A 26969-nucleotide genomic window follows, 5' to 3' on the forward strand; every position below is an offset into this window, starting at 1 on the left:
ACTGAGTTACCCCCCAGCCATAGTTTTTATTTTTTTTTCAATGCTCATACCTGGTTTAGCCTCACTCAGAGCCCAGTGACATTGTGCAGAGTCTGGTCTCACAGCGAGCAGGAGTTTATAGGTTAGGATATTTATCAGAAGCTAAAGGTAAGGGGCCTTAGAGAGAAGTTTGCAGCTACCAGAGGTCAGTTCTGGACAATGTGAGGAGTTTGCCACAACTTAAATATCGGGATTTCCCTCTTCATTCTTACCCTGAGCTGACTGTGGGTTTGTACCACAGTGTGAGGCCTCAGCCTCTGTCTCTGGCTGCTGGTCCTGACTAATTCCTTTTGACACGGAGTTTTCAGAGTTAGCTGAGGGACTTTGAGTTAGGCTGCTAAAAACAAAACAAAAATGAAAATACTTCAGAGCAGAGATAAAACCAACTGGATTAAATTTATTGTTTCTATACCTCAGGACGCAGAGCTAGCCATTATAATTTAAGAAAAAGAAATAGACTGTTTACTTCTTCTGTTTATTCTGAACTATATCTGAAACCATTACAAAATACTATGCATTTCTAGGTCGCATCAATTTAACACATTCGGGAAATAATCATTTCTGAGGTCCTCCCTGAGGTCCTCCCTGAGGTCCTCCCTGAGGTCCTCTCTGTCCACCAGGCTCTTCAAGCGAACCTCCTCTGGGGAGTTCCTCTGAAGCTCCCAGACTTTAACGAGGGAGGAATTACTGTAGATATTGCGTGGAAGCCAAGACGCACATCTATCGCTCAGCACACAGCAGAGGCAGAAGGCTCACAGGGCCAGACGGGGCTGAACTGTGAGTAGAGCTGGGCTGTACTGCCTAGGGCTGCACTGCAGTACACTATTTCCAAATATATAGATGAATAGGCAAAGAACTGAGCCACGTGGGACCTGCAGGCCTTTGGTGGTTTCTGTGTGCAAGGAAGGGAGGGACTTAGCGAGAATGAAGTTTCTGGTGACAGCGAGACCAGTCAGAAGAAACCAAACAGCAACTTCACAGGCAAAGCCTGTCTGGAGACCGGGCAAAAACGCACATGACGTGCCTTTCGGGATCCTTCGGATCTCCCTGGCTAATAGTTCTTACCTCTCAGACTCCGAGTCAGTGTTACCCAGAAACAAACGTGCTTCTGGAGACTGTCCTGTCAGACCTGGTGCTCCGTGTCTGATGCTAGCGGCTCCCTCCATGCAAACCCTCACCAGAAGTCTGCTCCAGCCAACCCTTGACCAGTCTAGGACAGCTAGATGGCCTTTCTCATCTTGGGGTCCCTCGGGGACGCTGTAAACATGTTATGGGCGCATGCATACTTGCTGACAGCTATGTGGGATCTCACACCCGAGACAAACATGTTCCGTAAGGAGGATGCTGGTAGCAGGCTGCGCCAGCTTCCTGGACTTCCTGTAGATTCCTTCCAGATTAGGCATGAGTAGAAATGATAATCAGTAGCCCAGACTCTGCTCCAGTCGAGATACTCTGGGGTTTCTGGATTCATTTTTGGATCTCCCATGGGACATCTTAGAGTCCTCATGTGAAGTGACACGCACACTTGTTCTGACAAATGGTTACCCTTCATATCGTAACTCACCTCACCGAGGACACCAGCGCCAAGTTCAGGTCCACAGAGGAACCAAGGTAGGTGGGACCTCAGGACCTTGCTTCAAGTGACTGGAAGCTTTGGGCTTTGGGTCAACAACAAGCTTCCTTAATGATTCATACTATTTTATTTAAAATGGGTCTCCCTTTTTAACTTTTAAAACATTATTATCAAAGCATTTAAATTTGATTATGTGCACATGTATGTGTACCATGGGTGTGCTCACATGTCATAACATGCATGTGGAGGGCAGAGCCTACCTCTGTGGAGCTGGATCTCTCCTACCTTTATGTGGTTTCTGGGGATTGGACTCAGGCTCTAGGCTTCAGCAGCAAGGACCTTGACCCTCTGGCCCATCTCTCTGTCTCTCAAAATTAATTACCTTTTTTTTTGAGATATGTTTTCAGTATGTACCAGAGACTAGCCTCACATTTATGATGCTTTTGCCACTTCTGTCACCACACCTGGCCTCGCCTATTTAAAAATAAGGCTGTACATATTCAAGCACACAAGGATGCTGGCTTCAGAGCCGACACAGCAAGTTTAAACAGCCTTGAATGCAAGGTTAGACCGATCCTTTTAAAGCAATGAGACCGCCCACCCAGAGTGAACAGTGGAGCCCAGCTTTGGGAATCTCGTGGACATCCATGGAAGGGCACATACCTGTGCTCCTCGGGCAGGCCACTTTCTCTAGCTTTGAGTGATGAGTCACTGTCATTCTCCTGGAGGGGAGTGTTCTGTCTTCTCTCTTTGTCTCTGTCTTGGCAGTTTTCCAAGTCCATCTTATTCTGATGGAAAAAGTGGGATCGTTTTGAATATAATTTAAACACGCTAGATGACTTTTATGTCTGACTATGGAATATCTAAAGCCCATCCCCATCCCCTTTTCTTCCTTTGCCTAATAAAAGTTTTATCTTTTTGCTCTACAGTTTAAAGGAGTTATTAACGTGGCTTTCTGTACCTGTGAATGAGACCCACTGTGAGCCTGTATTCACACACACCGAGTGCTCTCTTCACAGCCCCATTCTCCTACTTCTGCCCCAAAGAGTAGTCTTCTAACCCAACAGATTTCGATGATCTCCAAATACTTAGAATAAATGTGCAATTGAGATCCTTCTAAAAATTATCACAAAAGGGATTGGTCAGGAACCCCCTCCCCGTTTTCCCTAACAAAATGAGGTCATGAGACTGCTTACTTTGGGACAAATGGACTCTGGTATCAATGTGTTGTTGTACTTTGCAAATCTTGACATACTTCTGTCTAGTATGTCCTTCCACCACCTTTCTTGGGGGATAAGGGGCCAACCAGCCTTTACGGGCTCTTTCCACCCTCAAAGACATGTCAAGTTTTATGTGGATTACTGGGGGTAGCTAGCTGGTGGGAATGTACTGTGGCCATGTCTGCTGCTGCTAAAAAAAAAAAATGCAGAGGACTGCACTGCAAGGCATGGTGGAGAGTGGCACATGGGGGAGGGGCCTGTGGGGGAGGGGTAATGGCGGTGGAAGGGAAGAGGGATCCCTGAGCTAGGCAGGGAGAGGGTTTGAGCATGTGGCTTTACTACTGGAGATCTTGCTAGCTATCTGGGAAGATCTGTCCAGGGAAATGGCTGTTGCTCTGCAGGGGAGGAGCTAAGGGTTTGAGGGTGTCAGCATGCTGGGTGAAAGGGCCACATAGGAGCTGATGGCTGTGGAGGAATTGCCCCTCCTGGTTTGAAGCTACTGAATGGGGAAACCTGGATTGGGTTATGTATGTCACAAACTGGTTTTCATCAGCGATCTTACCCTTGTCCCGCTGCCTTCAGTTACAGATGAGGATGTAGACAGCTGGTCGGCAGAACTCGAGGAAATAGTGAATGGAACCACGGTGTCCTCAATTATCTTACGCTCCTAAGGCAAAGGCAGGAGATGAAGAAAAAAATTAAAAACAAAAATCCGTCAAGAGAAAAAATACATTAAGGAACTGGAGGGGGGGGGATCATCAGATGCATACAAACCAAATAACACCAAGTATGTAGTTGTTTAGAACTTTGTATTGAATTCGCATGATTTAATCAGTGATGGAAAGAAACATAGTCAAGAAGGACTCTGGTGGAGCTGACCACTTAGCAAGTTATCATTGAAGGTCAATGTTGGTCCTAACGGATTTTAGATAACAGACACTTCAGATACACACCTCCAAATTCTGTATCATGGACTGTTTGCTGTTACTGTTAAAAATATTAAATAGGATGCAAACTTTCTCCACAAATTCCTCTACCACAGTATAGTAAATGTAGTCAGTAGTAAGCATGCATTTAGTTTCAGTGCCAAAATTATCCTATAAAACTAATTCATTATTACCAAACACGCTTGCTACAAGTGCGCGCGCACACACAAACAAATGCATCGCTGTTTTCAATGTTGTCTAAGCAGATCAAGGATCAGATCCGGACTGGAGAACACGTGATTACAGTGGCTCCTTGAACACGGTTCAAGCCACATGATGGGGGTGGGTCACTGTGGTCTGTTGGAACCCATTCAATGTGATTCTCTTAAAGAGACTGATGGGACACTGCTGTGCGTCCAGAGTCAGACACGGCCACATGCACGCATAGGCTGCACACAAAGGTGGTGCCAGACTTTGAAGAACCACGCAGACACATTCCCCTTGGGAGCTTCGTACCTCCTCATAGTATCTGCGTTCCTCTTCTTCTACCTCCTTCTGGGCCTTTTCCCATTCCTCCTTCAGCTTATCCTGCTCCTTCTGATACCTCTCCTGTCCAAAGAACAGAGTGAGCACTGAGTCTGTCGCTGGGAAGTTTCCCCCCTTCTAAAGCGCCATGCACACTGTGTTGTAAGACAGTCTTCATGGGTGACCATTTGGAATCTAAAGCCTTCACACCACGAGAATGAACCATACTCCTGTGTCATTCAAGTTAGGTACACGTGGTGGTTTGAATGAGAAACGTGCCCCATTCGCTCATGTACTTGGCTATCTGGTTCCTCTTAGTGGAGCTGTTTAGGAAGGTTTGGAAATCTTGAGGATGTGGAGCTTTGCTAGAGGAAGCATTATCACTCGGGTGGGGCTCTGAGGTTTTAGGACACAGCTTCACTTCCTATCTTCTCTTATCATGGGAATCAGGGCAAAAGGGTTAGAGAAAAGAATATGAAGGAGAAGTAGAATAAAGCACATTGCAGTTCAGTTGTAGAGTAGAAGGTAGCATCGGCCTTAATGAGGTTCATGGTATCTCTCTATGTGACTGTTTGGCTGTGTGGAGGAACCAGCATAGGTTTTAGAGTTGTAAGGACCTGGATTTGGGTCCAGGCTCTGCACTGTGCGATCTCAGCTGTGTGATAATCAGGCAGTTAATCGAACCTCTGTGAACCTTCACTTCTTCAACTAGAAATGGGCTATTCACATGTGTTCCCGGCACACCCCAAGTATACAAACAGGTCAGTTTTGAAGGTCACCAGGTCACTTTGGATATGAAGCAAATGGAAACATGTTGCGTTTCTCCTCAGAATATTTCTAGAATTGATCATTATCAGCTTTCACTGAAAAAAAAATGGGATGAAAATTCTACTGAAGGAATTCGACTGATGTCAAATTCTATTCTGCCCAAATGCCATCAAATAACCTTTGGGTAATTCATCCTCGCTGCTTCTCGAACTGGGACTTGGCGGCTGAGGAGGCAATGAGTGCAGGTAGACTGACCCTTAATCACCGCTTAGAGATATTTTTATTTAAACATCAATGTGAATGATCGCCTCTTCCCCCTTCTCATGGCAGGAAGAATCAGGTACAAGACTGTTGCCTGGACACAAAACGTTGACAGACGCACGAGTTTCTGAGAAGTACTGAAAAGCCTCCTCGACGCAACAGCCGCTGTGGGGGCAGCTCCAGAGCGAGGAGGTCAGCAGGTCGTCCTACCTGGAGCAGGCGCTCTTGCTCCTGCTGCCACTTCTCCTGTCGCCTACGCTCCTCTTCCGGGTCCCACGCCCAGAACTTAAACTGTTCAGGAAAAACAAACAAAGCAACCCCCTGATCAGAACTGAGGCAGATCCTCAAGGGCTGAGCAGGGTGAGAGAAGACAGCCTCAACATGGTACCCCAGGGACACAGAAACAAATCTTCATAATCTGTCCTCTTCGCTGGCAGAAACCGCTTCCCAAACTTAACCCCTTTTTACTTTGATTCCAAACTGCTGGGCTGGTTCTACGTGGCCACAAAGGGAAACCTTCGCCTGTACATACTAAGTGGGACTGGCTATGATAAGCACCTCAGGCTGGTCACTGGAGAGAGAAGGATCATGCCAGTATCAGACACTGCATGGCGGAATTATATAATGATTTTAATTAATACAACGGCTGTGAAAGAACGCCATTTGCATCTTACTGGACAGTCAAGAAGCATGAAACAGAGAGGATCCCGTCATACATACTAGCCCCAGCTAGTAAACCTGGGCTCAAGGATAGAAAGGGATTAGCACTTAGTTTCCAGGCAGGACGGGAAAACTACCTCATATAATGACGACCCATGGCTTAATAATCTGCTGGGCAGCATTAAGTTGTTTCAAAATAACAAAGAAAACTGGTTCTCAGTGTTGCTTGAGTATTCCTTAAGAAGGTCAAATACAAGTTAACATCACTGAATGCACAGCTCTGGTCTTTAAGAGGGAATACTTACAGGCGTGCTCGCGGGGGACTTCTCACTGCTTGGGGAATCCGCTATGCCGGATAAAAGAAAGAGAAGAAGCCGTCAGTGTGAGTAGCTCCTGGCTGTGCTGGTCTTGCGATGCTCTCGGTTGAGTGTGGTCCCTGTGTTAACTTGGTCAGTATTAGGAAATCATAATTAAGCAGAGTCTGTGGCAGGTTGTGCCCATCACCAAAAGGAATGAAGACCACGACACGTCAGGAAGCGCCAGGTACTAGACTCTAGAAGCTTCGACTACAGCTATTAGTGCTGGCTCTTAGTACACCTTGCATTCTGGCAAAGGGAGTGGCTCCTCCACTGTCTGACCGGAGAAGTACCACACAGAGAGGCCAGGGGTCATCCAGGAAGAGCAGAGTGTGACACAGTTAACAAGAGAACCACCACACTTGTGGCTTCTGATCATTGCTCTAAAGCGGGTAAGAGCCAGGTTGGTGTTCGTCCTGGCATCTTGCGATCAATATAAAGTTCTGTGAAATTCCTCCCCACTTTAGTACAGCAGCTGCCGATATCAGAGGGCAAGCTCATTGCTAACTGTGTGTCACAAACAAGCGTATCTCTTAAAAAACATTATCTAAAATCAGAAAGGAAGACAAAAGGCCATAGGTTGCCCCAACATGGATTTTTACATAAAGAAAAGGCAGCGACTGGGTACATTGTTTACCTGACTGGGAGAAAAACTGGGACCGTCGCCAAGAGTTCTGAACTCTCAGCGGGGCACTGCCAGGCAGCTCTAGATCAGAGAGCAAAATAGAACAAACGGAAATCCATGAAAGTCGGTGAGAACTGAGCAGAACGCATCCCACATGTCAAGGAAGGGCGGGTCGTAGTCGACCCAGGGACTGACCGTCTCTGAATCTAACATGTAAAACATCTCACCAGAATACACATGAAACCTGTCGACGTGGACAGTGGGCAGCAGACCTGGCTGTCCGTGTTCCTGTTCGGTGGGCGCTGAGTGATAGTTTTTACGCCTATACTTAGTAGGGGTATTTTTTTAAGGGTTAAAGGCCAAGATGTCATAGTAATGGGCTATGCAGGAGCAACTCTAGGAAAATCTAAAAGGCAGTAGACATGTGTAGTGGGCTTGTGGTAGTCTTCGCATCACACCCGATGAAAGGGGGGAGTCTATAGCTCGATTCCTTTCAAATACACAGGCAGGCACGTGTCTGTGACAGCGGAGGTGCCAAGCACACAGAAGTTCTGGCAAGCATTTGCTCCCTACTTCCATTCCCGGAGCAGTGAACGCGGCAAGTTAAAGCCCATGTTTTATAGAAACAACCTGGACAAAGGAACTCTGTCAGCTTGAACTGTATTTTACGAGTGGCTCCAGAGTGTTGAATGGCTGTACTGATGCACGTGTGGTGTGTGTCTGGGGGGACCTGTCTGACAGGAAGATCAGCAGTGGCCTGTGTGAGCATCTATAAATAGATGACTTTAAAGAAATGGGGGAGACACCAATTTCTGGGGGAGAGAGAGAATTTATGAGGTGTGGCTCCAGGGCTTCTGGTTCCTTTGGACTGGATGCTGGAATTCATGCTAGTCACTTCAGTATGTAGTGACTTCTTGTGTCTGGGCCGTAGCCCATGACTTCTTTCACCACACTCCAAGTAAAGGCAATCATGCTTTCAAAGGTTACATTTATTGGAGGTCTCTGGCTTCCAGAAGGACAGGCACTTCATAGAGTCTAAATAAGTCTGAAATAAGTCCATTTCATATCCACACGCAATGTCTTCAGACACCATTTAAATAAATAGTTCAAGTCAGCGCCTCCAGCTCGGCATTCCTGGGCTGCCGTACCAGCATTACTTGGACATGTGAACTTTGCTGGAAGAACGGATTGAGCCTGGGCTGGATCTCTCGGGCCACACCTTGAGGGCTGGGTGCCAGCCCCGCAGGCTCAGCTGCGCACTCCTTCAAGCCCCGTCACTGTCTCGTCAATGCTCTCCTTCTTTCTTTAAGAGGAAGCACTCGAGAAGAGTTCATTATTTATGCCCAGCGCTTGGCTCTGTGCTCCGCCCTTATTGCTAGTATCCAACAATAACTGAATCCGATTCTCTTAAGGACCGGAGTGTGGTTATTTGTACTTGACTTAGATCTTGGGGAAAACTGAGAGAGGGAAGGCCATGTAGCTAAGAACTCCTGAGCCAGGGACATGAGGGTGCTCTTTCTCCAGTGCTCACACTTAAAATCCAGCATTCACCATAAAAGAGCAAGCACCTGCCTAATCCAGTTTTGCCTTGAGGAATTGCCTTTAAAACACTCCAACACTATGAAAGTTTACTTTTTAAATTATTCAACCCAGATAAAGCATGAAGTAAATTTCTTTAATTCAATAGCAATTTCTGAGATCCAGAATGCCTTGTGGGATATATAAACATACAGGGTATCAAGACGAATTGCTATGGCTTACATATTTAACCTAACTATATTTCTTATTTACACAGTTATAAAGTGCTAGAAACAGAACGTAATGACAATGCCTAAATATGGCCAATCGGTTGCCCCAGTTGTGAGACTTCATTTTCATTAATTGTTTTCAGGACTGTGAACCTGAAAGTTCTGGGCCAATGCTCTGGAAGCCGTAGTGACTTTGCCTCTACAGTAAGGGACTAAGGACAATTAGTGTGTGTACCACTTAGTGTCTTACCAAACGTTTCTTGGTTTGTATATGGCTGCCCAAAAACAATCAACAGAAGTTAACGAACACCAGCTCAGATGTTATTAATGGTGACCCTAAATAGCAGCCCTCTCTTTAAAAAGAACTAATAATAAACCATGAACGTGAGCTCCATGCCTTCCTCTCTGACAGATGCTAACAAAATACAAAATGTCAACAAAGCAGCACACGGGACCTTCTGGTCCTGCCTCCCACGCCAGCTGTTTCTAAAGGACTTGTATTGGTGAAGCCTTGGTCTGTCACCTCGAGAAATAAAGCCAATGATGGCAGACTTCCTGGACTTCCATCTTCCCTGGTTCGAATTCCTAAGGGTCTTTTGCAGTGGCTTGGGCATCTGGGTTTCCCGTGAGGATAAAGGGTTCTTAAAGAATAAAAGAATAACCTATCAATGGTCCACAAGGTGGGAGTAAGTACAATGGTTAGACCTTCACACGCCCTCAATGCCCATGTTTCTAGATGCTACCCCTACATTATCTCAAACTTTAAAGTGTGGCAAATACACTAAACACATTAAAATACAACCCAAGTATGTTACATGTTAAATATATTAAAACATAATCTTAGTGTGCATGTGATTACACACACACTGAAGAGGTATCTTTAATGTTTCATGTACTTTATTTTTCAATTTTGAAACTATTAAATGTTCTCATGAAGAATTTTTTGAAAGTGTAAACTTTTGGCTCGAGTAAGTACAGTAATTGTTATGTATACCCAGACTTATTATAGAGTAAATATAAAGTTTATATGATGTTAAGAGAAAAGATTTTTTTAAAAACAAGTTGGGTTTTTATTTTTAATTATCTTGTCATGTTTTGGAGCCAAGATGAGACAAGTACGAAGAAAGTCTCAACACATATTCAAACCCTGTTCTACCCATAATGCCTGGCTACAGGGTAGACTCAGCGGCCAGGGTTCCCACTGTCAATCAGAAAATGCAACTCAGCTTTCCAGTCTGAAATTCGTAATTCACAGACTCAGGAAAGCAACACAGCTCAGGGAACAGCACGTGAAGGATGCAAGCAGCTTTGCCTATGAAGTGAACTTTACCACAGGTGGGCCCAGCACACCCTGAGGAGCCAAGAGAACCCACCTCCCCTTACCTTGAGAATTGAGATTTGGCAAATGTAGTTGGTCGGTTTCAGGCATTTTGTCAAGAAATGGAAATGTCAAGGTTGCTTCCGGTTCTGGGGATTTTGGCTTTGCCACCTGGACCACAGTAACAGACATAAACATGAGGAAGAACGTTCAGCCATTAACCCACAGAGCACAGTATGACTATTTAAATAAGTCAGTAAAGTTACATTTTTACAATAGAAATATCTCCTTTCCTAATGACTTTTCACACTTTTATAAATCAATGCAGTGGTTGGTTTTTCTTAGAAATTAAATAAGGAGATAAAAATGTGGTGAACCCTCTTCTTCAACCTCAGAAGACATTTGGAGTCTTTCTTCTCCCACTTCCTTTCCTTCCTTCCTTTTTCTTTTTTTTCTTTCTTTCTTCCTTTCTTTTTTTCTTTCTTTCTCTCTTTTTTCTTTCTTTCTTTTTTTTGACAGTGTTTACTATGCATCTTTTGCTATGCAATTCAGGCTACCCTTGAACTATCTACCCGGCTCCGCCTCCTTCGTGCTGAGGTTAAGGCGCACACCACCACTCGGGGCCTCAGTTCTAGTTATTATACCCAGCTGAACTTGTTGGGAAATGGAATAACCCACAGACAGTGATTAGAAACATCTTTGCTATAGGCTAAGCTTATAGCAATGCCACTTTCAATGGAGATTATTCTAAAGACAGTACTCACAAAGTTATACAACACACAATGTACTCTGCCTGTTGACAAAGAAGTATTGCCAAAAGTAGTTAGAATCAAACAGTGTCACCACAGGGGTGTCCTTGGGGAGTTTGTGAGGCGCATTAGATGACTTGTCCTTATGGTAAATAGTTCTAAGGTTATGGACATTAAAAACTGTTACGTTCTCGTTAAGATTTTTTTCATCATTGCTATTTAATTTTATTTGTTTCTCCCTAATCTAAAGACTCTGAATAGAAGAGCCTTCTTGCTGTCTTATTACTGTCAATTGATTTACTGCTAGAGACAGACTGCTAAACGTTTCAACACTATCTACAACAAGGGCCAAAATCTACACTCTGAACCCAAATGTAGTGTAGCTGCACATGCTTGGGCTCTCTCTGCTTCTCGAAGTACTTGACTCTGATTTCATCTCCTGCTGGCAGCTGTTATCCACGGTTAGTGTGACAGCCGATCATGACCTCAGGTGAAGCAACGTTTGTTTATTCTCTGTTGAGCTTTACTTTTCTTTATTAAGAATATCACCTTAGGGGTTGGGGATTTAGCTCAGTGGTAGAGCGCTTGCCTAGGAAGCGCAAGACCCTGGGTTCGGTCCCCAGCTCCGAAAAAAAGAAAAAAAAAAGAATATATTCAATTCTAAGAGAATCTCGATGAAAATACAGTCAGTCACTTTGGTCAGCATTGCTCAACCGGACGGCCATGCAGAATCCAGCATTCAGCATACAGCAAATGCCTAGGGTCTGATTTTCCCAAACGTTCACAACATGCTGGTCCTCTACATTTCTAAATATTTATTGATACTTATAACTCTCTGTCTGTCTCTGTCTCTCTGTCTCTGTCTCTGTCTCTCGTGCATGTGAGTGTGCATATGTGTGTGTATGTGTGTGTTCGCATGTGTGCATGCATGCACATGGGAGGGTGTGTGCACATGAGTGTGACAGGTGCTCACAAAGGCCATAGGTATTGGGTCTCTCTAGGGATGGAGTTATGGGGGAGGAGGTCACAGGGAGGGCAGGTGAGGAAGGTGTTGCCCTAGAGATCATCATTTCATGTGCTTACCAACTATCAGAGCTCCTAAACTTGGAACCATAGAATTTTAGAGGTGTAGACGTGGCAGCATTTGATACCAAGGATAACCTGGGAATCCTGGATATTTTATGCCTCAAAAAAAAAAAAAACCAAAACCAAAACCAAAAACAAAAAAACAAAAAAATAAAACCAAAAACAAAAACAAAAAACCCACCACCACCACCAACAAAACAAAACCATTCTATGACTCATGTTTACTAAACAGACATGACAGAAAAACAAATGATGCAGATGAACAACTTGGGAACCCCTGAGAGGGCTTCCCCCATAGTGGTTGGGCATGAAACTTGCAGTCCAAACATGGCTCGCACTGATGCAGGGACAGAGGTGAGGAACGGTAGGGAAGACACTAAGTTACGGCAGTCATTTTGTTTGGTTTGATCTAAATTCTAGAAATGTTACCGAGTTTTCCTCTCGGGTTAGAATTATGTGAAGGTACTGCGTTTAGAATAATCCCTAGTGATTACAAGCACATTGTAGATAAGGTACGAGCGGCCAAGGTGGAAACCCTGCCTGCCCACCTGCGAGACACACTTGCGAGTCTATTCTCCTCTGTGGCCCTCCACATTGCTCAGTAATTCTGTATAGAAACAGGGAATAGCTGAGGTCTGAAATGCTCAAAACTCATCAGACATCAAGCATCTTAGCGGCTCCTCCAAGGACACGTCACTCAGCTCTGTGGGGCCAGGTGATGTGTCCTGTTCCCTATCAAATACCCAGCGTCTACTACCGGACTTGGCACATCGTAGGTGCACAGTTAATGTGGCTGAGTAAGTGTATGAAACTGAACTAAGTGGCAAAATTTCCACTTGAAGGTCAAATCTGTATTTAGGTTGTTTTTGAAGGGTGGAACATTGCCATAAGTAATCTGATATACAAGGCATGGCTCCACTTTGGGGGTCATTAGGATTACCCAGAGCTTTTACAGACGCCAGGACCATGTACCCAAGAGTCTGCCCATCTGGTCTGGAAGGGACTCCAGAGTTTTAAAATTCCTTAGAAATCCAACTACTGAGATAAATGGGAAAGAGTTTTTAGACTTGGTATTTAAAAACAAACCCAACTACTGTACACAGGACTCTAAGTATGAACCACACTTAATACACGAGGCCGTTGTATCATAAGTTGTTTGTTATTTTACCCAGTGGTATCAGTTAATAGCATTGTTAAGAAGTAGGTACACAACGGGAAGGGAATATCTATAAGATGTCAGGTTATGACACAAACCAGTGAGTTCATCTACAGTAAGCTAAGACCTAAATTTAACAGGATTCTACAGCATGTTCACATTTAAATAAAATGAAGTCTCTTTAGGATTAGGTGAAAAGTGTGAGTGCTGGAAGTATTACTCATACAGAATGCCTCAGTTCTCCACCCTCTCATTCTATTTGTACATTTAGCAAATGGACTTGCATATTCTATGGCATTTGATATATCTGTAATGCAAATGTATGTATCCCCCCATATACAGTGGTAGTTTGAATGAGAATAGGTTCTGCAGGCTCAGATATTTGAATGCTTCTTCCCTAGTTGATGATAGTTTTGGGAAAGAGTAGGAGGTGTGGTCTTGTTAGAAGGTGTGTCATTTGGGTGTCAACTTTGAGGTATCAAAAGCCCACAGCCAGGCCTAGTCTCCCCATCTGTCTCTCTGTCTGTTCTCTGTCTGTTCTCTCTCTCTCCCCTCCCCCCCTCCGTCCCTCCCTCCCTCCCTCTTCCTGTTTGTAGATCAGATGTAAGATTCTTTTCCAGAATGACGCCTGCCTCCCTCCTACACTTCCCACCCAAATGATAATGGACTCTTCTGAAACTGTAAGCAGACCCCCATGCTTTCCTTTATAAGTTGCCTTGGTCATGGTGTCTCTTTACAACGTGCAAGCATGATGCACGTGCGTGCGTGTCTCGTGTGTGTGTGTGTGTGTGTGTGTGTGTGTGTGTGTGTGTGTGTGTAAACATACACTCTAGTTTTTAGAGAAACGTGTAGATTGAAGACAAGTAAGAAAGCCAGCCCTCATGCCTGCTGGCTGCCCGGTCTCAGGCAGTGTCTCATGGCTGCCTGACGCCCTTTAACCTCTGGTTTAACTCCTCCCCCACCGTGACCTCACCTTCTGGGACAGTACTAACTCCACCTTCCCGCTCATCTCGTTTTCTGGCTTCTTCTGGTCTTGTTCTTCTGGTACTTCATTCCTCAGCTGCGGGCTGGAAGAAAACTCCACCAGGGCCACGGTTGGGCTGCACCGAGTCACGGTTGTTGTAAAATGCTGTGGCTCTGGAGGGCGGTCACAGGTGGGAACGGAAGAAAAAAGAAATCACACAAAGAAAATTTTCTTTCAAAGTCAAAGGACCCTTTCATCAGAGTCCTCCTGATGACAGGCTGGCTCACTACGGGCGGACACACAGCGAAGGGCCCACGGTGGCAGGATTCTCACCCGACTGCCCTACTATGAAAGCGTGCTCGTAAGAGTCATGCACCCTGATAGCTTATGACGCAAACTGTTTAATGACGGTGGAGCGGTTAACAGAATGTCCACAGTCTGAGCTTGCGACTGAGTGACAAACTAACTTTCCCTTGTCGTGTTTGCTGCTGTGCTCATCCGGAGGCCAGAGGCTGACTTTCTCTGTTGTGTCTTCCTCTATGGTCCCACCTTATTTTCTGAGGCAGAATTTCTCACTGAAACTGCAGATCCCTTTCTCCAGGTAGCCTGGAGGCCCTGGGACCCCTGTCTCTGCCCCACTAGTACTGGGGTCACATGCATGGAGCCCCGCTTTCTCGAAGTTGCTGGGGATCTCAACTCAGGTTCTCAGGTTTATGCAGCAGCAAGCACTTTGCCCACTCCAAAACCTTTCCTTTCGCAAACTACGTTTTCTTAACTGGATTGTGTTAGGGATTGAGGGGCAGATAGATAGAACACATGAGAGACAAGCTGTTCTCTGATATCTAAAGAATTAGATACACTTCAGAGGGGGTGGAAAGGTCACCCAGTGAGGGAGTATAATCATATGTGGAGGCCTAGTCCAGCTGGAAAATCTTATGCTATTGTTTTTAGTAATGGCATTTTTAAAATGCCATTTAAGAATAATTTGGTGGTGGAAGAGAAATGTGCAGAAAGTCTTACAAGAATATCTAGGGCCGGGGCTGGGGATTTAGCTCAGTGGTAGAGCGCTTACCTAGGAAGCGCAAGGCCCTGGGTTCGGTCCCCAGCTCCGAAAAAAAGAACCAAAAAAAAAAAAATATCTAGGGCCTTACACAGTCTACCAAGCTACACCACCGACAGTTATTACGTATGCTGTGGTGTATGCCTTATCTACTGCCGTGGGAGTGTGCTAAGGCATGTGACCTTGGGGACGGTTAATCCTGGTTGTCAACCTGGCACGCCTGGGAAGAGGGAATGTTGGCTGAGGAATTGCCTGGGTCAGGCTGGCTTGTGGGCATGTCCTTGGGACGTGCTCTTGATTGCTAATTGATGTGTGAGGCCCAGCCTTGTGTGAGGGGTGCCATCCCTATAGAGGTGGGTCTGGCTGCCTAGGAAAGGGAGTTGATCAAGCAGTGTCCGTCCATGGTCTCTGCTTCAGCTCCTGCCTCCAGGTCCCCCGACTTGAGTTCCTGCCCTGACCCCCCCTTTGATGGATGGACTGTGATCTGGGAGTTCGAAGATAAAACAAACCCTTTCCTTTCCTCCCCAACACTGAGGTTTATCAAAGTTACCACAAAGCAACTAGGACAACCCAATTTTAGGAAATAAAATAACAGGGTACACACACACACACACACACACACACACACACACACACACACACACACACCCCTATTTTCACAGCAACATTAATGTCACAGTCAGAATTTCTCCCCAGAGCCTCTAGGTGGCAGCACAACCCCACAGAGCCCGATACTGCCCTTAAGTTTAGTAAGGAAAGCTGGCGTCACCATTCTATCTAGCCACCGAGGTTTACCTGGAAGCTAGCATGTTAGGAAACAAACCTGCCGAATCCAGCTCCACATCCCGTGCCCCTGAGCTCTCTTCACCGTTCTCATCATCTCGGCCGTTTGACTCAGTTTCCTCAGAGGCTGCCTGAAAAAGATTTTTTTTTAACCTCTCTTGAATAAACCAAGCCCTCGAAAGTTCTAAGCAGCAAAGGCTACCTCTTTAATAATAATTTTGAGGCCAACAAGGTGGGCTGCCCATGCAAACTGTCTCCTGTTTCCGAGCAGCTCTATGTTGGGAGTCTGAGTCTATTCTGTTGGAAAGAGACCTTTGCGAGCCTGAACGAGTCGGCTCCAGTGTGCCCACCCTCCCCAGCCTTCTTCTTCCCACACACCCTCACAGAATTCTTCCCTGGTCCACCACCCAGACAAGTTACCACCCAGTCACCCCTGAATCCTTTCAAGCTGGCAGAGGGGGTTTTCGTTGACTTTTAAAGGATAACGCACTTCTCAATTGGCCGTCCTGGACATAAGGACCTGTGGCTCTGAACTCGAGAGGTTTTCCCTTGAGGCTCTCTATAGAGTTTATAGTCATCTCTTCTCCTTCGTCCTGACAGCTGGGAAGGTCAGGCTTCCCTCCCTCATGCTCCCAATAAGGGGTCTCCTTGACTTCCGGTTCACTCACTGCCACACCACAGTAACTACCTCTCTCACAGCAGTGCCTCACGGCTGTCGGCTGCAGGCTTTTGTCTTTCTAATAGTTAAAAGTAAATTGCATATCAACCTAAATGTTCAACAGATGGGGAATAGTTGAATGGATTACTTAGGACCATAAAGGGTAGCACTGCACTACATGGTCACTGAAAATAAGATGCTAAGCAGGCTGGGGACATTGCTCAGTGGGAGTGGGTGCCTAGCATCCAGGGGGCCCTGGGCTTGTTTGATCCCAAGCACTGGCAAAGAAGACAGTAACTAAACACACGAGACCTGCTATACAGCAGTGATGTGTGAAAATTACTGCTATTCAGTGTAGAGTTAAAATATTAAGGTTCACATATAGAGAGAGTTATGTCTACATATGCAAGACTGTATACATGTTTATGCACATATAAATGTATCAGTTTATAAATTAAAATATACAATGTACACATTTATATACACATGTGCACACACATACATATCTATGCCATATGTATGTGTGGATAAAGGCAAAAGTGGACTAAATAGTAGACCAGCAGGGGCAGAGGGAGGGTGGGGGCAGATAGCAGTGAGGGAGGAGAAACAGGAGCCATACACAGTGTTGTGCAAATGTCATTATGAAGTCCAATATTTTATGCTAACTAAAACAGTAAAAATAGAAACGTCCAACCCCAAGAAAATAGAAAATGTTAATAGTGTTTGTTTTTTTAAATGTGTTTACACTTTGGAATGATTTTCCCATTTCCTTATCCACACTTTTTATATGTTATAAATGCTCTACAGTCGGAAAACAATCAGTGTAGTTTCAGTGTCTTTATGGGGAACTGACTCTGGAGTTAAGTCCAAAGTTTGCCTCCTCTTATCTAGGCGGCTCAAAGGTAAGTGAAAGGTTAAACTAAATGTATCTGGAAGACTCGTGCCAAAGACAGCAAGTCGGTGACCCTGTGATTTCTGTTTTTCTTTTTAGTAGAAGTTTTATGTAAAAGACTTAAGTTGAGATTTTAGTGTGTATAAAACATTTCATAAACTTTAAAAGGTTTCTAGATAAATGCTAATATTGGTTTTTAGAACGGGCATTATTAAATACTTCATAAAATATCTCCCAGGAGAAAACTACTTCCCTCAAGTTGTTCTCTGACACCCGCAGGCACACGATGGCCTGCTTGTGCCCTCATGCATACAACCATACATACGTATATACATACATGCATACAGATACACATACATATACACATATAGGTACATACATAGCTACATATATACATATATATATACATGCACACAAAATAAATGTAAAAGTTTTTCATTAAAAAATAGAATTTTAAGCCAAATCTTTCAAACTTCTAAAAGATTTTACAATAGGAAAATACATACTTTTTCTTTTGGACAATGGGGTATTTTGGAATACTCATAACTAGGCTGGAGTTTCCTAATAATCATGTATCACGTTGGAAAGAGCATACTCTCAAGGTAAAAATGTGTTTTTTCTTTTTCAGTACTGAGCATTCGATAGAGCTTTGCATATGCAAGTGAAGCAGTTCACCACTGAGCCACACCCTGCTCCTACCCTTTCTTTATTTAAGTCAGGGTCTTGAGCAGTCCATCTTTGAACTCACTCTGTAGCCAGAAAGACCCTGCAATCCTCCTGCCTCAGCCTCTCAAACAGTTGACACTTTAGGCTTATGCCTTGAGGCTGGCTTTAAAACCTCTAGGCAGGTCAGTTGTGGTGGTGCATGGGGTCACACGTTCAAACCCTGCCTGGGCCAAATTAGTGAGTCAAGTGAAACTGAAAAGCCCTAGGGGTTGGACAAACTGTAGGATGCTTGCATGGCTCACACAGAGCTCAGAGTTTGATCCTCAGTATCATAAAAAAGAAAGAGACAAGCAATGCCCCAAAACACTGTCAATAAGGAAAGCACACAGACAATAGCCACCACATTAATATTATTTAATAGATTTTAAACATCCGTTTATTATATCAAGAAGCTTGAATTGAGTTCCTTTGAGAAATACGATGAATGAAAATAATCAACCAAAGTTTCTTTAATATACAGAGGCTCTACATATATGTGTGCTTGTGCATATATGAGTGTGTTACATGCATGGTATTGTGTGTATATGGTATGTGTGCATGTGTGTGCACTCACATATTCACGGGAGTCTCTGAAGGTCAAGCAGCCTAACACTATCCAGGAAGAAGTTACTCCTTTTCATCTGAAGTTCACTCTAACACAACTAGACACATTAATATGCCATGGCAGTTTTGTTTTATGATATTAATATATAAAACACTGGCAGGGCTACTGATTCTTAGCTTCCTTCTCCAAACATATTAAATTATAGAAGACTATCTAAAGCTGGAAAACAAATTTGCAGCTAAATACTGGTGAACTAGCCTCTTGAGAACATTTGTGTCTCCTATCACGAGAGCAGAGTAACTACAAACCCGGATCCTAGAAATGGAAAGAAATGAACATAATTTATGCCATCTAGGATGCCATCCCGTTCAAGCTATATCATTTTAGGTACCACTAAGAGAGAAAACACGCTGTTAAACATGACACACTGTGGATTGCAAGAGCAGCCTTGATTTGTAGATGTGGAAACACAGAAAGTGTGCCAATGGACTCAAGGATATAGAGTGTTGTTGAAGCATAATGTTCAACACATAATGCTAACACATAATGCTAACACATAATGCTAACACATAATGCTAACACATAATGCTAACACATAATGCTTACAGGACGCGCCCCACCAGCATTAACTACTTCACCTAGAATTGTGTAACTGGCATACCACACTTCAGTAACATTTTAGTCATGCCTGGCTAACAGACTTCTCAGATTGCTCAGATATGTCACCCTGAAATGACGATTAAGAACTGACAGCCTGGTACTCAGTGTAGTTCAGTAATGGCTGAAATATGGTTGTAGTGATTAAAATTTAGCCCATTTAGCAGGCATCTTTGCTGCTGAGGCCCCTGACAAGGACGATAGCATTTAACCATCAGGGAGAACTTAGCCAGTCTCAGCATAGTCCCTTCACAAAGCCTGAAGGTAAGTGGCTTGCAAGGGTATCAGGGCCAGTAGACAAGAAAGGTGGAAACCCTGGGCTGGGCCAATAATCTCCCCACACTATTGGTGGCCTTAGAGCCATATCTACCTTTGGTGGTCTCAGCATTTAGAGTTTCATAAGAAGTAACTGAGTACCTGAGACCTTCAAGTTCACTGCAGAACATCCAAGCTGCCATTTCTATTCCCTTTCTGTCCTGTACCAACTGTTCATTATTCAGCGGAAGGTTAGAACTTCCTGGAATCCTCCAGGGCAGGAGGCAGTTCAGTCAGCTCCAGAGCGGCCAAGACCATACTGTCCCCAGCCAGACACTCCGAGTGCCAAGGGTGGAAAACAAATGTCATTCTAAAATAAATGCATTATCTGCGCAGTGCATGCTCCAAAGCTTAGTGTAAATACATATTATTCACCCAAATCAAGCCACCACTGCAAAATATTCAGGGGAAAAAGAGAGAGAGAGAGAGAGAGAGAGAGAGAGAGAGAGAGAGAGAGAGAGAGAGAGAGAGAAAGGGCCGTAACTCGTTAAAAACTCTTTGTATGTACCAAGAGAAAAAAAGGGCGGGTATTTTAAGCTATTTTTTAAAAATGAATTTAACAGTGGTAATGTAACGGGTGGGCACCTTATATTTTTCTATAAAGTTTTGTGAGTTTTGTAACACACAAAGACTATCTGTAACCACGGGAAATTCCCAAAGCTGGTTTAATTAACTTAAGTCTGGCTTCCTCATCCTGAATGCTTGCTTTTTCTGCATTAATGGCATCACATCCAAGGAAATGACTTCAAAGTTGGCAGTCTCAACCAGCCCTGATAGAATCCAAGGTTTGCTTCTAAAACGCACCCTTTCTGGCAAATGTGCCTTCTGACCCGTGCTTCCCTTCAGTGACAGCTCAGAAGATGGGTCTTCCCTCCTCCGACTTGAAATGGGTTTTTCAAGGATGAAAACAAACAAACACAAACAGAGTCCTGGACGGGAATGAATGAGCACACAGAAGGGTTTGCACGAGGCTAAGCCAGAAATTGGCTTCCACTTCACCAAGAACTCCATCCAAACCAGCCTCACCGCCTGACTCGGCCCCAACACCAGAGGCAGGAGGTGGCAGATTCCTGGCTTCAGAATCACACAGCTTAGCCACAAAAATCTATCTAGCTACCGGCTGCTCCCCTGAACTACAGCCTTGGTGGACTGGCAGAGGGCAATCAAAGTGTGGACGGCAGCCGTAAGGCAGAAGGGTAGGAGCCAGCCTGAGACCTAAGCTCCAGTTCATCGGCTGACCTCTGTCATTTAAATGGTGATGTCCAAGGACCTTCCTGGGACTATTCTGGGATGGTGAGAGATTTTCTGGCTCCAGGTTTGACTAATTGAATGCAGGCCTGGAAAACTAGTGTATGTGTCCAGGCGCTATGACCCAGTGCCACATATGTTACGCATGTGATTCTCCTTTTACCTTAAGAATCTGTCACCACTAGAAGGAGAAACAGCAAGCCAGGAGATCTAATTCTCCATGATTTAAATAACACACACACACACACACACACACACACACACACCACACATACACACACACCACACACACAACACACATACAACACACACACACCACACACACACTCACCACACACATACAACACACCATACACACAACACACACACACAACACACACATACAACACACCATACACACACAACACACATACAACACACACACCACACCACACACACACACACACCACACATACACACACACCACACACACAACACACATACAACACACACATACCACACACACCACACACATACAACACACCATACACACACAACACACACACACACACCACATACAACACACACATACCACACACACCACACACATACAACACACCATACACACACAACACACACACACCACACACACCACACACACACCACAACACACACACACCGCACATACCACACACACCACAACACACACACATACCACACACACCACACACACACACCACACACATACCACACACACAAACACACACCACACACACAACACACATACACCACACACATCACACACACAACACACCATACACACACAACACACAACACACACACACACACACACACACACACACTCTTGGACCATGTTATCTACCTGATGATTTTCAAACCACTTAAGATGGGCCAAGTTTAATTTAACTCCTCTGACACATATCCTCTTGAAATTGCTAAACAATTCTATATACAAATATAGGTTAGTATTTAATAGATATTTTTCAAAAGCATTCATCTACCAACCTTAAGATGACTTCTGGCTGGGGAAAAAACACTTTCTAAAGATATGTCTGTTGACATTTGACATCCGAAAGGAATCTGCAGTTGGTGTCAACTGCAAGGCAAACAGCGCCTACTCAGATGCCTTGGCCCTGCTCTCACTCTGAAGCAGAAGGAGCAAGAAAGATCTGATTGTTCCCCTGGATCAGAGAACAGGAGGAAAGTGCTGATTTTTTTTGAGGAGGGCCACAAGCTTTTTCAAGACAAGGGACAAACAGACCCACCTCATCACTCGGTTTGAGAAAAGCTCAGAGTGCTCGAGATACCCGAGAGCTGAGCTTGGCTGAGCACACAAGAACGGCCACCGATCACTGGGGCGCCGTCATTTGGGATGAGTGATTGTGTGAGAGAGGTCTGGTTGGCCTTCATGAAATGGAGTGACAGAGGGTCACTGTGCCTGGAGAGTGGAATCTCGGGAGCCCAGGGGGTAGGAGGGAGCCAAGACTGGAGAACACAACAGATACAAAGAGATCCAGGGAAAGAGTATCAGTGATAGAGACATTCTATCTCCTAGAAAGAGATGTTCACAGCTGCATGACTTCTAGAGAATAAACTGGATTGACCGACTCGAGCAGCTGGAAGAAGACAAGGAATCCATCTCGTGCATATAAAATTCGCATCTGCTCAAAATGGTAACTTTGACAATCTTATGTAAATTTCCCAAATCTTTATCTCTCTCTTTCTCTTCTGTGTTTCTAGGGGAATCTGTTTTACCTTGCTCTTGTTTGTGGTGGTACAAAACAGTAAGGGCGCCTGTGGTCTACAAGTCACCTTGACATCAAGCTAAGCATTGTAAGGGTGCCTGTGGTCTACAAGTCACCTTGACATCAAGCTAAGCATTTGGCAGATGTGCAATCTCACACTAAGTATCTGACATGTATTAGTACATGTAACAGTAGTCCATTACTTACTTCTATACACAGACTGAAGTCAGACACTTAAACATGTTCAGCTCGTGTCTGGCCTACTGCATGGAGTTCTTGAGGTCATTTAGGAGAGGTCATTTTCAGACCAACAAGCAGAGCACAGATCCAAATGCAAGTATGGCTGACAACGGACAAAACTCACCAGCATTACCATGGAGATAGCTTTGAGGGAGACGACATTAGTCACTTCTCTTGTGGTGATAAAAATGCATGGTGGAAGCAATGTAAGGGAGGGAGGCTGCTTTGGGCTCATAGTTTAAGGGGACACAGTCCTTACAGCAGCAGGAGCAGGAGGCGGCTGGTGCACACTGCCTCTGCTGTCAGGAAGCAGAGATGAATGCTGGCACTCAGCTCCCTTTCTCCCTTTTATTCACTCACATTTAAAGTGGGTCTTCCCACCTCAATTAACCCAAACTAGCCGTGCTTGGAGGCTGGTCTCCTAGGTGATTCTAGAATCTATCAAGCGGATAATCAATACCGAACATCACGAAGACAAAGCACATCCTTCAATAGGCTACAAACATAGGATCGATTCATCATCAGCTTAGGAAAACATCTAGATTCCTTCCCAACCCTGTTGTCTAGGCCTCTGTGCATGGGCTGTGACAGCATCCTCTAACAGAAGCTGGTATTTTAAAACTCAAGGTGCTAGGTTTTTATTGAGCTTCTAACAGAGATATTGAGAGAAACTAAACTCGGAAAGATCTCATAAGTAACAGGGAGGGAAGGGAACCAATGTTCTGTCTGGAAAGGACAGCATCCGGTCTGCAACACTCCCTGGTCTCTCTCTTAGAGTCTTTTCATTCTAATATCCCCACTATGTGGAACAGCTGCCTCTGTCTTCCAATTCAATCAAATACCCACACTGAAGGTCAGGCCTCAAAGTCCACACCCCACATAAAACTTTCCCAGAACGCATCCTATCTACACTGATCTTACCTATACTTTTCCACCTTATATTCTGGTGTCCTCAGTCTATAACCTCACATTTACTTACATATTGTTTGGTACACTTCCCTAGTTCTAATGAAAAGATATACATCTATAATTAATATACATAGTATATCTTGCTTCTTTTTTTTTCTAGTTTAAATACTTGGGTGCAGAGTGAGAGGTAAGCAGGCATGCAGCGGCATGGTGGTCACTCTTATAATCCTGTTCTTAGAGGGCTGAGCCTAGCAGGAGGGTCTGCAATGGGATGGTCTATGTAGATCCAGCCCAAGTATTGCAAGAGATCTGAGTTCACTTCCAACCTGTTTATACAGGAAGAGAACCATGGCTTCAGCAGCATCCCGTGAGAAAGATGAACTAGAAGACAACCGAAAGTGGTGACGTGTCATCATGTCATCAGCCTGGGGCAGCCACTCTCACTTCAGAGCACTGGGCCGAGCATCGCTGCCTCCCCTCCCTGGGGCTCACCTCACATTTGCATTCACACTCCTGCCCACTGCTGCCACTGTGCTCTCTGCACAGTTCAGCTTGTCCTGAAGCAATTGTGACATTTCAGTAGTGGGTGAGGCTACTCCTCTGTAGCGCATGTCTGGCTTGAGAATGCAGTTTTTGGAAGAAAAGACACTATTTAGGAAGAAGAACACTATTCTTTTGACAGCCCCATGGAACTGGGAGAATGAGTCAGAAATAGAAAAGGCAAGTCCAACCCGGTACCCGTCCTTGGGAGGCTTGGAAGCACAGCATCCTGTTTCAAGACAGCCACCGTCCTCCACTAGGAGTGATTCACTACACTTTTTCAGTAGGAATAAAGCAGCTTGCTTCTTAGGAATAACAGAGAAGGACGAAAATAAGGATTCAGATTTCTAAAAACTGATTCATGTTCTTTTAAAGAGGCAATTACTCATTTATTTTTAGATAATTTCACTCTGTTTTCCCTAGCTGGCTAGGAACTCACCAAATGAGCTAGGCTGGCCTCGAATGTACACCAATGCCCCTGAGTAAGCCTTCCAAATACTGTGACACAGGCATGGCCCATGTCTAACCCTCGGGAGGAGAGTCCTTTAAGATGACTCTGGGATAACATGCTTGAGTGGAAATGTTTAGAATCTTAAGTAGGGCTGGAGAGATGGCTCAGCCGTTAAAGGCTAGGCTCACAACCAAATATAGAATCTTAAGTAACCAGCACACATGAAGAGCTTTCTAGTAGTGAGTCAAAGTTCCACATAACACATTAAACACACACACACACACACACACACACACACACACACACTCAAACTCACATGTACATGCATATATACATGCATATTAGGAGAGGGAGGAAGATAGATGATAGACAGATGATTGACAGTTAAATATAGAGAGAGATAGATAAATGATAAATGGTAGGCAGACAGACAGACAGACAGACAGACAGACAGACAGATGATAGATCCACTCAGAGAATAATGGCGTGACTCCTGTCAAAGTTTAAGAGTGCACAGTGCTGGAAATGCCACCCTCTGTTTGCAGCACTCTAATTTACTTAACTAGAGATTACTAACTAGGGAAGAAATACACAAAAGAAGGAAACCCCAGGCTTGCCCATGAGTTTGGGCCTATACTCCAAGGCTGCTGAGCACCACGCTGACTATGGGAAGAAAGGCCATAGGCCCCCTTTCCTTTGGAGTCCCCTTATGGGAACACACAGGCCTGCGAAGTCCCATGACTTATTTCATATCATGGATGCTGCTTCTCTTAAACTAAGTCACTTCATGGGTTATGTAATCCCTTCAGAATGAAGGGAATCTAGAAGCATGGGGTGGGGAAGTAGAATTGCTAACATTCCCAGAAAGGCAAGCCCAGCCCAGTGTCTAAGGATCCAGGGCTTTCTAGTTTAAGTGTAGGAGTGGATTTTATCTCAGGAGTTAAGATCTTCCCTCCCTCCCTCCTGGAGCTCAACACGTCAGTCCTGCAGCTTGGTAAGGCTTCCCCAGAGGTGGAAGTAACATGACAGTTCACAGGCGGGACTGAGCGTTACCCCGGGTCACAGCACTAGGGAAGAAATGACCTTTGTCTCTTCCCGTCTGAGTCTGTGTCAGAGTATGGGGGGCTGTGGGAAGAACTCATTCTCCAAAAGACTAATTATTGAACAAGGCCCAGCCTGTGGGGCTGGAGACAAGGCGCCTCCTGCTGAGTGGAGGAGGTGGGAAGCAGGTTTACCTCTAGACCAAATCTTTGAGAAAACCTCAACAATTTCTTCATCCTTGAACTATAATACAAACCCAAATGCTAGAAATGAGCACAGTAGGATGCGGGGTGTGAGCAGCCTGTACCCTAAAACCTAGGCTATACCTGTGTGGGTGCTGCCAGCTTGGGTCAGCAGTCTGGTGGGAGATCCACGAAAGTGTAACCCTCCTGATACCATGGCATACGCCAAAATGGCAAGCCTTGTGCCATTTTGAATCTCATGTCTGCTGTTCTTAAATTACACTACTAGAATTTAGAAGTTTAAGCTAATAAAAATTAATTGTACTTTTAATAAATTTTTGGGTTTTTTAACTAATAAAAATACATGAATGTACATAGGTAGGTAAATAGTAGATAGAAAATAGATTGTGTGTATGTGTGTGTTGTGCATATGTGTGGTGTGTGTGTGGTGTATGTGTGTGTTTGTGTATGTGTGTGCATGTCTGTGTATGTGTGTGTGCATATGTGTGGTATGTGTGTATGGTGTATGTGTGTTTGTGTATGTGTGTGTATGTGTGTGTGTGTATATGTGTGTATGTGTGTGTGGTGTTGTGTATGTGTGTTTGTGGTGTATGAGAGAGAGAGAGAGAGAGAGAGAGAGAGAGAGAGAGATCAAAGATTAAAAAGTCAGGTTCGACAGAATCACTCATCTTGAGACAGGGTTAGGGTTCCACTATGGCGCTCAGGCTGAACTTGAACTTAGCAATGTCCTGTGTCAGGTTGTTCTTTTTTGTTTGTTTTTTAAATATTTAAAAAACAGCAACAACAAAAAAACAAAAAACTTTAATGTATCTGCATGTGCACCCGCAGGCCAGAAGAGGGCCCAAGATCTCACTATAGATGGTAGTGAGCCACCATGTGGTTCCTGGGATTTGAACTCAGGACCTCTAGAAGAGCAGCCATTGCTCTTAACCACTGAGCCATCTCTCTAGTCCATCTCAGCTTCTTACACACTGGAATTACAG

The 26969-nt window shown here is 44.6% G+C and overlaps 1 protein-coding gene across 52 annotated transcripts in view; it reads right to left on the minus strand.

Annotated features, from left to right (window-relative positions):
• Positions 1–26969, minus strand: part of Limch1 (LIM and calponin homology domains 1) — a 312252-nt gene that overhangs the window by 16268 nt on the left and 269015 nt on the right. For 20 of the 52 annotated variants that reach the window (XM_087583019.1, NM_001401573.1, XM_087583008.1 and 17 more), the window contains 10 exon segments: positions 15858–15948; positions 13984–14147; positions 10085–10190; positions 6966–7034; positions 6278–6318; positions 5523–5603; positions 4275–4367; positions 3395–3499; positions 2276–2400; positions 252–376 (listed from right to left, as the gene is read on the minus strand). In XM_087583019.1, coding sequence (XP_087439145.1) covers positions 252–376; positions 2276–2400; positions 3395–3499; positions 4275–4367; positions 5523–5603; positions 6278–6318; positions 6966–7034; positions 10085–10190; positions 13984–14147; positions 15858–15948 — 1000 coding nt within the window. 52 annotated transcript variants of the gene reach the window in all.

Source organism: Rattus norvegicus, chromosome 14 (assembly GCF_021556685.1).
Source record: "Rattus norvegicus strain SHRSP/BbbUtx chromosome 14, alternate assembly SHRSP_T2T, whole genome shotgun sequence".
Classification (NCBI taxonomy): Eukaryota; Metazoa; Chordata; class Mammalia; order Rodentia; family Muridae; genus Rattus; species Rattus norvegicus.